We start from the raw sequence: 13,814 nt of genomic DNA on the forward strand, positions 1-13,814 counted from the left end.
ATTTTTCAAATGGTCCATTAATTATTAAACAGGGGAGCCTACTCTATGTGGATTTGCATATAATCTTTAGTATGTATACAGATACCCAATACTTTGCATTGTCAGTGTCAGTAATCGCTCCTATGGTTATACTAAGGTCTTGTCCTTTCATCTAATTTTAAACTTTGTTTGTTATACATGTTAAATAAAATTCTACTTTTTATATAATATCTGGCTATAAGCTCGTCTTTCTTCTTTGTGGTTATCATTTAGCTTTGCCTGGTTGATTAATGCAGAGTACTTTTCTTGGATCTACTTCAGGCCTGGATTACTCAGGTGCTGTTTCTACTTTTTCTGGACTGTGCTAACTCTTTCTAGATACTTGTTTGTGACTTTGTTCCTTGTCTGTCTGTGTGTTTGTTTCTACTGGGGAGCTTATTGGTCCTCTGTGAGATCTAGTTTTTATATAGTGGTTTAATGTGTATTCTGAGATTAGTAGTTCCACTGGTTTGTTTGCCTTTCCTGTGTCTTTGGATGACTTCCAAGCTGTTCTCTTACCCTGCTGTGGGATAGTATTCAGATAGAGTCAGTGCTGTATATACTTGTCCATTGTCTATTCGTCTGTTAACTGTTTCCATGCTATTTATCTGCCATTCACTTAGTTTATGCATCGTCTCCATCTTCTACTTTTGGTGTTCGGTTCCACTCATCCACTGGTGAGTTACTTGTGCCTTTTGTTTTCTGTCAGTGTTGATGCGTGCTTCACCCATGTGATAGCCATTGTCTGGTGTTGCGTTCTTGAGCACAACCAGTGACCAGTTATAACCAGTCCCACCAGAAGCCGCATCATGTCTGATCCTAATCCTCTGCAGAGTTTGACTGATCAGATTCAGACCTTGGGTCTTGTGATGCAGAATGCTCTAGCTTGTGTGGTTTCTCAGGAACAACCTACTCGAAATATGCAGGGAGGTGATATTACTCCTGTGGCTTGTCCTAAACCTCGTATAAATTTACTTAACCAATTTTCTGGTGATCGTTCCCAGTTTAGACTTTTTGGTTTGAGTTGTAGATTGTATTTTTCTCTAGATCTTGAGGGTCAGAGACCCAGAGAGTTGGAATTATTAAGATTCTGTTGCAAGGGGATCCACAGTCTTGGGCTGTTAGTCTTAGGCCTGGGGATCCTGCATTACTAAGTGTTGAAGCATTCCTGTCAGCTTTAGGGGTTCACTATGATGACCTGGATGCAGCTACTTCAGCAGCTGCTCATCTTCGGGCTTTGAAACAGGGAGACAGGACAGTTGAGGAATATTCAGATGAGTTTAGACGGTGGGTCGCTGTTAGTGTTTGGAATGATGCCGACCTCCGTAGTCAGTATCGTTTGAGCCTTTCTGAACAGGTAAAGGATGCTATGGTACAACTTCCCTTGTGTGATTTTCTTAATAGACTTATATCTTTATCCATCAATATTGACAAGCGTATTAGGGAGAGAAGGTCAGAGAGGGAGTCTGATTTGTGTCATTCTGCTGATGTCTCTTATCCTAGTGTGACTGAGGAGCAACCAATGCAACTGGGTCCTCTGAGGCTCTCTAATGCAGAGAAAGATTGGAGGGGATGCTTAGGTATTTGTTTGTATTGCGGGTAAAAAGGGAAATTTTTCCCAAAAGTGTCCCCTCAAGTTGGGAAAACATCAGAGCCTAGAAGTCAATAGGGTAGTTGTTCTGGGTGTACTTAATTTTTCTCCCAAAAATATTGTGTTGTTGCCCTCTGAAATTGAATGGGAGGGAATATCTTTGCATATGCAGGCCTTGGTTAATTCTGGATCTGCAGGAGATTTTCTAGATATTCATTTGGCCAAGAAGTTGGGTATTATCCCTGTACCTCTGGAGAAACCCATTGACATTTGTTCATTGGATGGTACTCTTGTGTCTGGAGGATCGGTAACTTACCATACTCCTGGTCTTATGTTGTCAGTGGGAGGTATCAACTGTAAGACTATTTGTTTTCTGATGGTTCACTCTCCCTCCTATCCAATTGCTTTGGGGTATCCTTGGTTGTCCCTCCATAATCCAGTGTCTGATTGGACTTTAGGAGAATTAGTTCATTGGGGAAAGTTTTGTTCATGGAGATGTTTTAGCTCCCCGAGTCTAGTCACCAGTCTCTAGGGTCTGCTCGTTCAGAATCAAGATTTTGTTGAGAACCCTGTACCTTCTTTCATCATTCCTCCTGATAAAATTGACAGGGCTAACACAGGATATTTCTGATTTTACTTTTGCAGGCTCAATCTCAGGCACCTCTAGAGAAAAACACCCAAAGGTTGTTTGTTCCTAGTGACCTTTTAGAGTGCCATGGTAGTAATTTGGCGTGTCATCCAGGTATCACTAAGATGTGTAAGACCTTGTCTCGATCTGTTTGGTGGCCAGATATGAGGAGAGAATTTGTTGGGGAATGTGACATCTATGCTCGAAATAAGACATCTAGAGCATTACCTTTTGGTCAGTTAAAACCTTTGCCCACTCCCAGGAAACCATGGACACACATATCCATGGACTTTATTGTCGAGTTGCCCAAATCTGGGAGGAGAGATACCATTTGGATTGTTGTAGACAGGTTCAGTAAAATGGCCCATTTTATACCCTTGTCTGGCTTGCCCTCCGCTTATAAGCTGGCTACTCACTTTGTTCAACAAGTGGTGAGACTTCATGGTATTCCTGAGAATATTGTATCTGACAGGGGTTCACAGTTTGTGGCTAGATTTTGGAAGGCCTTCTGTGCAAATTTAGCTATTGATTTTGCTTTCCCCACCGCCTATCATCCACAGACCAATGGTCAGACTGAGAAAGTGAACCAAACATTAAAGCAATATCTCCGGTGTTATGTTTCAGAACTACATGATGATTGGAATCAGTGTTTGCCGTGGGCAGAGTTTGCTTATAATAATTTGTATCATGCATTCACTAATATCTGTTTGTTTTTCTGCAATTATGTTTTTTACTCCAAGGCATCTTTATTTACCAGCAGTGTGGGTTTTGACATCGTATTGCTCAGACTGAGGATTAAAGGGAATGTGTCACTAGAATTATTTTTTTTTTTTCAGTTAAACAATTAGTATATAAGTGATTACACATTGTTTTAATTTTTTTACATTTTTTCACAAGTCAGGAAATATTATAAATTAGATTCTAATTCATAACATTTCCATGTGCTGGCCACAAGTGGGAGCAGTTCCCAAAATTGCAGCATGGTCACTGTGGTAAAGCAACCTCATTAATTTATGCTGCAAATTTGGGGTGGACACACTCTCCTCTAGTGTCCTCACACTATCCCCCCTCCCTTCTTCTGGCTAGTGCCAGGAGAAGGAGGAGTTTGAATGTCTTCAAACCTCCCACACTGTGTGCCGCCATTTTCTGAGCGAATGCACAGTGGTAGGAGGATTAGATACAGGGCTCAGCAGACAGTATCACACACGAACATAATACGCACATCATACGCACACCATACACGAACATAAATTACCTGCTCCTGCCGCCACCTCCGCTGGTCTAACAAAGTTCTTGCCGCCTACGCTCCTATTCCTTGCGCCTTCGCTTCGTTGAACATATGGCCGGAACCCGCGCCCGGAAGTCGTCATCTTACTGTCCGGCAGCGGCTTCTGGTCCACATGAAAATTGCGGTGGATTTCGCTCTACGAACGAGCTTCGTTTTGGTCTGTGTGGGAGCGGCGCAAGCGCCGTTCCCACACAGACGGCGCACGCTTCTGAGAATGGAACGGCTCCCGTTTGCACTCTTTATGGGTTTGTATGTGCCGTATAGAACTCTCTGAATGTGTCGTTAATCGAGACATACAGAGATGAAAAAAAATGGCAGCCCCCATAGAGAAGTAAAAGTATGAATACAGTAAAAAGTAAAAAATGAGAACACAAATAAATAACATTTTTGTTAATATTATATTAAAAGCAATATAATAATAAAAAAAAAAATCATGACACCTTCCCTTTAAGACGTTGAAGTCAGCATAGAGTAAGGTCCATGGGGCCGTAGTGTAAGGTCCATGGGGCTTTGGGCTCAGCTGCCCTCAGTGCTAAATACAAGTTTAATAGCCACCGCAGGCCACATAAGTTCAAAGTAAGAGATTAGAGTGTGGTTGTCCACCATAAACATCCAGTTAATGTGGCAAGTTGGGGGCCTAGATTTGGTTGTCATTTTAAGACAAATTAATCCAGTTTCCTTTATGTTGGATTTACCATGAAGCATGAAAGTACCCAGGGCTTTTCATTGTTCTCTTTTTAAGGCTGTGTCTACTTTCAGAAGGGCGATGAGTAGACTTCTTGCTTTAGTCCATGGACAGCCTGAGTATGTGGTCCAGAGGATCGTTGATTCTAAGTGGCGTGGCAGACAACTCCATTGCCTTGATGATTGGGGGCTATGCCCAGAGGCTAGAAACATCCATGCTGATAGATTGATAAGAGGCCTTCCATGCATAAACCCAGGAATAAGGGCTCTTCAGTTCTCCTTTAAGGGGGTAATGTTATGAGGTCAATGATTTCTGCTATCTCTGTGTTAGGGCATTGCTTGGCAATTCCTTTGGTCTGAATCTGGATTTGGTAATCATTTAGCTCTGCGTGGCTGATAAGGGCAGAGTACTTTTCTTGGGCCTATATGGATGCTGGTTATACTGTTTCTGGCATGTGCTAACTCTTTCCAGATTCTTGTTTGTGACTTTGTTCCTTGTCTTTCTGTGTGTTTGCTTGTACTGTGGGACCTGAGAGATTTAGTTTTTGTACAGTGGTTTAACCCCTTAATGACCGCCGATACGTCTTTTTACGGCGGTCATTAGTGGGCTTTATTCTAGAGCGCCGCTATTCTACGTCGCTGCTGTAGAATAAAGTAAACAGAGCAGGGAGCCGTGAAATCTCCCTGCTCTCAGCTGCCAGAGGCAGCTGAGGGCTGGGGGCGTCCCTGCTCTGCCGGGTGAGATCGATATTAGTATCGATCTCACCCGTTTAACCCTTCAGATGCGGTGCGCAATAGCGAGCACCGCATCTGAATGGTTTTGGAGAGAGGGAGGGAGCTCCCTCTCATCTCACTGACACCCGGCGATAAAATCGCCGAGTGTCTGTGTCTCTAATGGCAGCCGGGGGTCTAATAAAGACCCCCAGGTCTGCCTGGAGCGAATACCTGCTAGATCATGCCGCAGGCATGACCTAGCAGATGCCTGTCCGTTTTAAACGGACAGGCAGTAAAACACTGCAATACAAAAGTATTGCAGTGTATTATAATAGCGATCGGAGGATAGTGAAGTCCCCTAGTGGGACTAGTAAAAGAGTAAAAAAGTTTAATAAAGTTAATAAAAAAAAAAAAAGTGAAACAAAAAAAATGAAAAACCCAGCTTTTCCCCTTACAAAATGCTTTACTATTAAAAAAAACTACAATAAAGCAAAAAAGTTACACATATTTGGTATCGCCGCGTCCGTAACGACCCCGACTATAAAGCTGTTACATTATTTAACCAGCACTGTGAACGCCGTAAAAAAATAAAATAAAAAACAATGGAAAAATTGCTGTTTTCTGTTAATCCTGACTTAAAAAAAATGTGATAAAAAGTGATCAAAAAGTCGCATCTACTCTCAAATGGTACCAATAAAAACTGCAAGTCGTCCCGCAAAAAACAAGACCTTATACAGCTATGCCGACGCAAAAATAAAAAAGTTACAGCTCTTCGAATGTGACAATGGAAAAATGTAAAAAATGGCTTGGACATTAGGGCCCAGAATGCAAGCAGGGGGAAGGGGTTAATGTGTATCCTGGTATAAGTAGTTCCACTGGTTTGTTTGCCTTTTCTGTATGTTTGGTCTGCTGCCAAGCTGTTGTTTTACCTTGCTGTGGGATAGTATTCAGATAGGGTCAGTTAGTGCTGTATATTCTTGTCCAATGTCTATTCATCTGTTAACTGCTTGAATGCTATTCTGCCATCCGTTCTGTTTATGCATTGTCTCCATCTTCTACTACCTTCGGTGTTTGGTTCTGCTCGTCCACTGGTGAGTTACTTGTGCCTTTTATTTTATGCCTGCCTGTGTTGATACGTGTTTCATCCATGTGATAGCGATTGTCTGATGTTGCCGTCTTGAGCACCACCAGCGGTGTAACAGGCAGTGGGTGTGTGATATATATAGCCCTTGTTGTAGCCAGAACCACATTCTATATGTGATGTCAATGTCTGGATCAATGTCTATGTGGCTGGTCTGAAAGCTGTGACCGTCCTGAGCCCCACTGGAATGACATTGGTGGCTTATCCTAGCGATTCACCACCAATGACTATAATGAGACACGCCCTTTAATGAATAATGTAGGTATTTAAATTTATGGTGCAATGATCTATTCTTAACATTAAGTGAGAACATACCCTTATGTTTCCTGGCTATATAACAATCCATTAATGCTAATCTTTTCTTTTTCAGTTAGCAAATGAATTTGGAAGCCCAGCATCATCTCCTTCCAGGTAAGAGAAAATAAGAAGAAAGAAACTTTTTAAATACAGATGGTACAACAGAGGGTATTTACCAATGAAAAAAGGGGTATTGCCCACAATAATTGCTAATAATCCAACTAGAATGTTCTAGCGCAGTCTAGACAATGAAAACAAATACTGCCGATCAGTCAACTCTTTCAGCACCCTGGACAGTGACTATTTACTGACGTCGCCTAGCAACGCTGCCGTAATGACGGGTGCACACATGTAGCCACCCATCATTACGGGGCCTCATGCACACGACCGTAAAAACACACGTTATTACGGGTCATAATTACGACCCGAAATAGCGGGCCCATAGACTTCTGTTAGCCACGGGTACCTTCCCGTTTTCTCACGGGAAGGTGCCCGTGCCGTTAAAAAGATAGAACATGTTCTATTTTTTTATTTTACGGGCCGTGCTCCTATACTTTATAATGGGAGCACGGCTCGGACAAACGACCGGCTGCCCGTGGCCGGCCGTGCTCATCTCCTGAAATACTCTGTGCTGCCTTAAACTCTGTGGACAGGTCAGGATCCTGTTTCTTTTAAATGCTGCTGGGGAACCCGCTCGATCCACTATATAAGGCTGCGCCTCCATCCTCTTCTGCCCCAGTCACTTATTCCCAAGCACTGTAGCACAGCCTTATATAGTGGATCGAGTGGGTTCCCCAGCAGCATTTAAAAGAAACAGGATCCTGATCTGTCCACAGAGTTTAAGGCAGCACAGAGTATTTCAGGAGATGAGCGTGCGGATCTTGTGCGGGGTGGTGACTTGCCAATCATGTGAAGTTGTTATTGAGGACAGGAGTGGAGGAGAGGTAACAGACTGAGAGCTACGTAATGGTAAGAGCAGAGTTCACAGCAGCACAGAATCTGCACGCTCCTCTCCTGAAATATTCTGTGCTGCTGTGAACTCTGCTCTTACCATTATGTAGCTCTCAGTCTGTTACCTCTCCTCCACTCCTGTCCTCAATAACATCTTCACATGATTAGCAAGTCACCACCCCCGCACAAGATCCGCAAGCTCATCTCCTGAAATACTCTGTGCTGCCTTAAACTCTGTGGACAGGTCAGGATGCTGTTTCTTTTAAATGCTGCTGGGGAACCCGCTCGATCCACTATATAAGGCTGCGCCTCCATCCTCTTCTGCCCAAGTCACTTATTCCCATGCACTGTAGCGCATCCTTATATAGTGGATCGAGCGGGTTCCCCAGCAGCATTTAAAAGAAACAGGATCCTGACCTGTCCACAGAGTTTAAGGCAGCGTATTTCAGGAGATGAGCGTGCGGATCTTGTGCGGGGTGGTGACTTGCCAATCATGTGAAGGTGTTATTGAGGACAGGAGTGGAGGAGAGGTAACAGACTGAGAGCTACGTAATGATAAGAGCAGAGTTCACAGCAGCACAGAATATTTCAGGAGAGGAGCGTGTGATTGGCTGCAGAGGCCGCTGCAGCCTGTGATTGGCTGCAGAGGCCGCGGCAGCCTGTGATTGGCTGCAGAGGCCGCGGCAGCCTGTGATTGGCTGCAGAGGCCGCGGCAGCCTGTGATTGGCTGCAGAGGCCGCGGCAGCCTGTGATTAGCTGCAGAGGCGGTCACGTGACGTGCGTGACCGCCACTACAGCCTGTGATTGGCTGCAGCGAGCGGCGACATGGATGAAACGTCATCGCTGGAGGCCGGACAGGAGGACTGTAAGTATGAACGTATTATTATTATTTTTTTTATTACATAAAAATTTTATTTTCCGCGCGCCGAGCATGGTACTGTTAAGGTTGCTGAAAGAGTTAGTGCAGCCCATTAACTCTTTCAGCACCCTGGACAGTACCATGCTCGGCGCACGGAAATTACAGGTTCGGTCAGAACTAGTTCGGTCCGAATCAAACTTTTTCGTGAAATTCGGCGAATTAGCCGAACCGAACTTTTCATAAGTTCGCTCATCTCTAATTAACACATCCATGCATTACATGGACAGCACATTCATTTAAATAGGAATTGTGTAGTGCTTCGTTTTCTCTTTGGTGACGCTGTAGTAGAGTTGAACATATTCCGACACATTTTCTAGAGATTACACTGTATCTCAGGGAGACTCAGCAGGGGGACACCCTGTGATCTGCTTATCATCGGGTGAGTCTTCTAACAACAAGGAATTGTAAAAACTGGACAACTTCTTCAAATATTGATATGCAAATTGCCTCCATATTGCATTATCGTGACATTATTGTAACGCTCGGCACACTTTTTGGAAGTGAACTTTTTCTTTTCTTCTTGTTCACCTTCAGAGTGTGCCGAATACTTCTTTATCTATCTTAATTAGGTTGGGCCCCTTTTTCGTGCACCTACCGGATCTAGTGCTAGTTGAACATCTACACATTATTGTAACACTGTGGACGTGTAACCATTTATCTCTATTGTATTCTTGCTTTATAGAAGTATTTATTTTATGGCAATGTAAACCGTATCTTGGAATGCTAATCTGATTTGAGAAGACTTTTTACATAAATATATTTTGGGGGGAGACTTAATGAACTTAAATTGATCTCCAGTCTCTCTCCTCCACTCTCTCCCTTTCCCACCCTGGACTATGCCGATGTCCAGTGTCGGACTGGTCCACAAGAGTACCAGCGGATACTCTAGTGGGCACAGGCCTTGACTCAATAATGCACCCCAAAGTTCCAGCATAAGACAACCCCCATATGGAGCTCACTTTGGAACCAATCACTTGCCACCAGTCTATTTTTTATGGGCTAATTCACAATCGATCAGATCTCATTCATGATTTCCCGTGTGTATGTTTATGTGTGTGCAATACTTACAAGTTTTATGATGTTCATAGATTCATTTCTACTGGTGGACCATTCCAAAATAGCTGATGTCGAGTAACAGGCGTCACCAGAGTCAATTATTAATGTATTTCCCATCTAGTCTATCTCTTTAATTGTCAGCCCATTAGTTGGTGCTGGTGTCATTTGTAGATAAATAAAATGTTAGGGTTTTCACTTTTCAGCTCCTCTAACTAGAGTATTGCTATTATTAACTCTTTGTAGCATGGGGTTCAATGGATCCATTCTATATTAATGGTAATTCTATACTATAATAACCATTCAACCTACATAAAATGCCATGTTTTCACTTTTACCCTTTACTTAAAATTAACATCATCTGTTTATTTTTTGAAGGACCAATCCCTTTGCTCATGTTAAACTAAAGCGAACAATTACTAATGATCGTTCAGCTCCTGTCATTCAGTGACCTTGTGATGTCCTACAAGAAGATGCTGCTTCAAGAACAGTCTATAAGGGACAATTATTTCCACGTATTTCTTCCCTGGAATGAAAAGGCCAAATGTAAAAAAAAACAACTGTGATACATGGTCTTTTTTTGCAACCAGCAAACAATATGACTTTAACTCTGGAAATCTTCTGTTTACAGCGTCATGAGAATGTGTATGTTGACTTTATTGTCGGATGCATGGCAGCACGTATTTCTGTGAAAACACACAATCAGCTGAAAGTATTCATGACCTCAGCAGTATTATACAATAGGTGATCTTCTCTGATCATATGTACAGAGAGCAAATTAACCATGCACATTTTTAAGATTAGTTTATGATAAAATATAGCTAAATGGCATGGAAATGTGTTATATGTAAGAGATGCCTCAAACACACGAGCATGGGCACCATGTGTAAGTTGGCGTTCTGAAGGTATGATTACATTACGATGCTCAGAACAATGCAGTCATTAAAAGAAATAATAGACATAATGAAAAATGTATGATTACGTTGGAGTAGAAGATGGAACGGTCACTGTCTTTGCCTTCAGCTACAGTAAGGGCTCTCATACTATTTGTAAAAGCTGAAATTCCAATTATAAATACACATCTGTGACATATACAATTCTTTAATTTGTGTTTAGCTTGAGGTATGTGTGTAGCATATTATGTTTTTCTCTCAAAAGGGTTTGTATGTGCCAATTTAAGATAACACGGAGTCAAAAATATTAATGAAATAAATTAACTCGATGGCCATGGAAAGTGAAGGGATGTTGAAGAAAGACTATGGAAGTATATACAATCATTGAATGATTTTAGATGAAGGCTAAATAGAAAGTGAATTGGAGTGAAATAGTTAACAGAACTGGATTAATAAGCACATATGGAAATAGGTGTCAAAGTGGAAGTGGTGTTTCTGGAAACCATTAAAACTCGATATCCAAGACAGAAGAGAACAACTTGAGACTCTCTAGAAATACAAGTTCCGTAGGTCTTCATGGTCAACACTGACAATGTATGCTAGTGCTTGGCATGTGGTGCAGCATACGCTTTGTCTAAGTGGAGACAACAAGAGCCACACGTAAAGAACCACATAGACAGAGAGTCCACTGATAATCTGATATCTCAGTTATTTAGATGAAATACTGATATCCACATACAAAACAATATCCTGATGCATGGATGCTGTTTGATGGTGACCACATAAAATCATATATTATCCTGACCTGGGATATTGAATAAATTGAAATGTTTTTGAAAGCAAATGGAAAGTTTGAGGTCGATGGTAAATGTTATGTGTTCATGGTTTCTCTATATGATGGGACAGTTTAATAATGTCCTTGATGAGAGAAAGTAATGTCATACTTTAATTGCTAAGAAACTAATAAAGGCAACCAACCACAGGTAGAAATCCTGTAGATATTTAAACTGTTGTTTGGTTTAGCCATTTTTGAATACCCTTTTAGGGAACTCTGAGGTAATAAAAGAGGTTCTTCCATTCTATGAGTGCAGAGCAGCTAAAAAAAGAGTCTTTCTCTCTCTGGAGAGCCTGGCAAGTTAAAACATTGCACAAATACTTAATTGTTTCAGCTGGAACGATGCTATTCGTAATTTCACCTGTGGTGGTGCTGCAGGGAAATTGAACAGTTGCTGCCAGGTACCCTCACATATTACAGCTGATTACTGAGTACCCATTGAAGACCCTTTTAGCTATTTTTGAAAATCAGAGGCTGGCAGAACTTCTTAGAGGTACTAGATGCTGCCTATCTAAAAATAGACCATAATCTGTGGTAATGTTGGACTAACAGTCATCTATCCTGTCCAATATAAATGTATTAGAGAGGCTTCACTTATTTCAAGAACTTATTTCACCCAGAAATATTCAATAGGCATGATTTTAATTTAAATACAACCTAATTTAGACAGATCAATGTTTTAAAGAAAATGATTCCTTTGTATTTAGTGTAATTTTTAGGCAGATAACATTTGCTATTTCTGTCTGTACTGAACCTCTGACATCAATGGAAAATCCTTGCTATTCTTAAGAGACTCCATTATGTTACATGCTATTAGTTTATTTTATTCTCTAGAAAAACCTATTTATATAAAATATGTTGTCATTTCTGAATCCAAGATTGGGCAATGCATATAAAGTTAGCATATGAAATATATTGGAGGCCATTTTTATTCTTAGATGTTATGAGAGGACTAAATTAAATCAGTAGGATCTATAATGGATAATGTATAAATTCTGCAAATGACAAGAAATTTTATTTTTATGGCAGGAACGCTTGTAGGCCTTGGATAAGCCTTATTAACTTTATTTTTTAGCCAGGTTGTATTTTATCAGGCAAAGTGCTACCGGTAGCTTGTGGCACTATGTCAATAAATGATCCATTCCTTTAATAAGAACACGACAGCCATTGCTCATGCAGTTTTCCTTAGTGATAATAAATCATTTATAAATTGTGACCTTGTGTTTTTTCATATGAATATGTATGTCAAGAATTAAAGGGGTTGTCCGAGATTTAATGACTTTGTGTTAACGCTTGTAATTTATAAATGTAAATACATTTGTAATATACTTATATTTTCCAAAGTGGCCCCATTTCCAGATCCTGCCGTGGGGAACTTGACGGGTAACCTCACTGTCTGCTCTGGCTCTGGTCACTTTGTTGATCTTGAATTATTTTCCGGGTATACGACACGAAACTTGTGACGTGGTGTATATCGGCTTGTTCTGTTGTAACGCGCATGCGCGGCCCCTGCTGTTATCTCGAGAACAGCAGGGGCCGCGAGAACAGCAGTGACAGCGCATGCGTATTACGGGCTGTGAAGCAGAACAGCCCATACACGGCACGTCACAAGTGACGTGCCGTATGCCCGGCAAAGAATTCAAGATCAACAAAGCGGCCAGAACCAGTGCAGAGAGTGACATCACCAGTCAAGTATCCCACGGCAGGATCTGGAAACGGGGCCACTTTGGAAAATGTAAGTATATTACAAATGTATTTACATTTATAAATTACAAGCATTAACACAAAATCATTAAATCTCGGACAACCCCTTTAATTCTACAGCGCCTGTCAGCTTGTTGTATTGTAATGTAATGTAACATTGTAACATACATTGTACGATGTTGAAATATTTCACTAACTGAACAAATAGACATTGTATTAATCCACACCATTGTGTTTTATGTGTTGTTTGGCTGAGAGACATCATTAATTAGTCAATGTATAGTAACCATAGGTGGATCCTGTAGGAAAAATTTATAAATCAGTCCGATCCACACATTACCAGCACAAAAAAATATGCAAAGTTAGCAAATTACACAATCAGCAGATACTATTGATACACAAATATATCCAATCAGAGATTAAAACACTTGGTTAATTTGTTAGCTATATTTTCGCTTTTCTTAAAATATAGTAGAAAAAAAGAGTTCTCCCATAAATCTATTTCATATCAAAAGCCCAGAAATGCTGTTAATAACTGTCATAAAGTGATTTGCCGTGTTTCTAGCATATAAAAAGAATTTTCTTATCTTTTTTTGCTTCCATGTCCCCCTTGGTGCAGCTGCTAATCTGTTCTGCTTGGAAGGAGGGGCACTGAGCAGAATCTGTCTCCTTTGTTCTCTGGCAGCTGATAATATAGGCCATTCTTACTTTCTCTGCAGATAGGTTACATGGAATCCAGAGTAGTGAAGCAGTATATAGTGTTACATCCAGAGTATGCACTCTCTTAGAAAGCAAAGAAAATATAATAAAAATAAAACAATAAAGACTGAGTGGGCATGTGCAGGGTTTATATCTGCTTTCAGGGAAGGAACACACACGGCATAAACACTGCGGATTTTCCGCAACGGATTAATTTCGGAAAATACGCAGCGTATTACAGTAGAAGCAGTGTGGGTGAGATTTCAACAAATCTCGTCCCCACACTGAGAAAAAATGCTGCTGAAAAAAATGCACATAAATTTACCTGCAGTGCTGTTTCTCAGAATGCAGATCTTTACACCCCTAACAAGCTAAGAAGAAGCAATCTCCTCAGCTAAA

The 13,814-nt window shown here is 41.1% G+C and overlaps 1 protein-coding gene across 2 annotated transcripts in view; it reads left to right on the top strand.

The window, feature by feature from the left end:
* The window catches only part of LOC142662070 (BAR/IMD domain-containing adapter protein 2-like), a 216,472-nt gene extending 204,170 nt beyond the window's left edge, over positions 1 to 12,302 (top strand). For both annotated transcript variants that reach the window (XM_075839945.1, XM_075839946.1), the window contains 2 exons: positions 6,435 to 6,475; positions 9,663 to 12,302. In XM_075839945.1, the coding sequence (XP_075696060.1) occupies positions 6,435 to 6,475; positions 9,663 to 9,735 (114 nt within the window). In that variant the 3' untranslated portion in view covers positions 9,736 to 12,302. The remainder of the gene's footprint in view (positions 1 to 6,434; positions 6,476 to 9,662) is intronic.
* Positions 12,303 to 13,814: the final 1,512 nt, after the last annotated feature.

Source organism: Rhinoderma darwinii, chromosome 10 (genome assembly GCF_050947455.1).
Source record: "Rhinoderma darwinii isolate aRhiDar2 chromosome 10, aRhiDar2.hap1, whole genome shotgun sequence".
NCBI classification, from domain to species: Eukaryota; Metazoa; Chordata; class Amphibia; order Anura; family Rhinodermatidae; genus Rhinoderma; species Rhinoderma darwinii.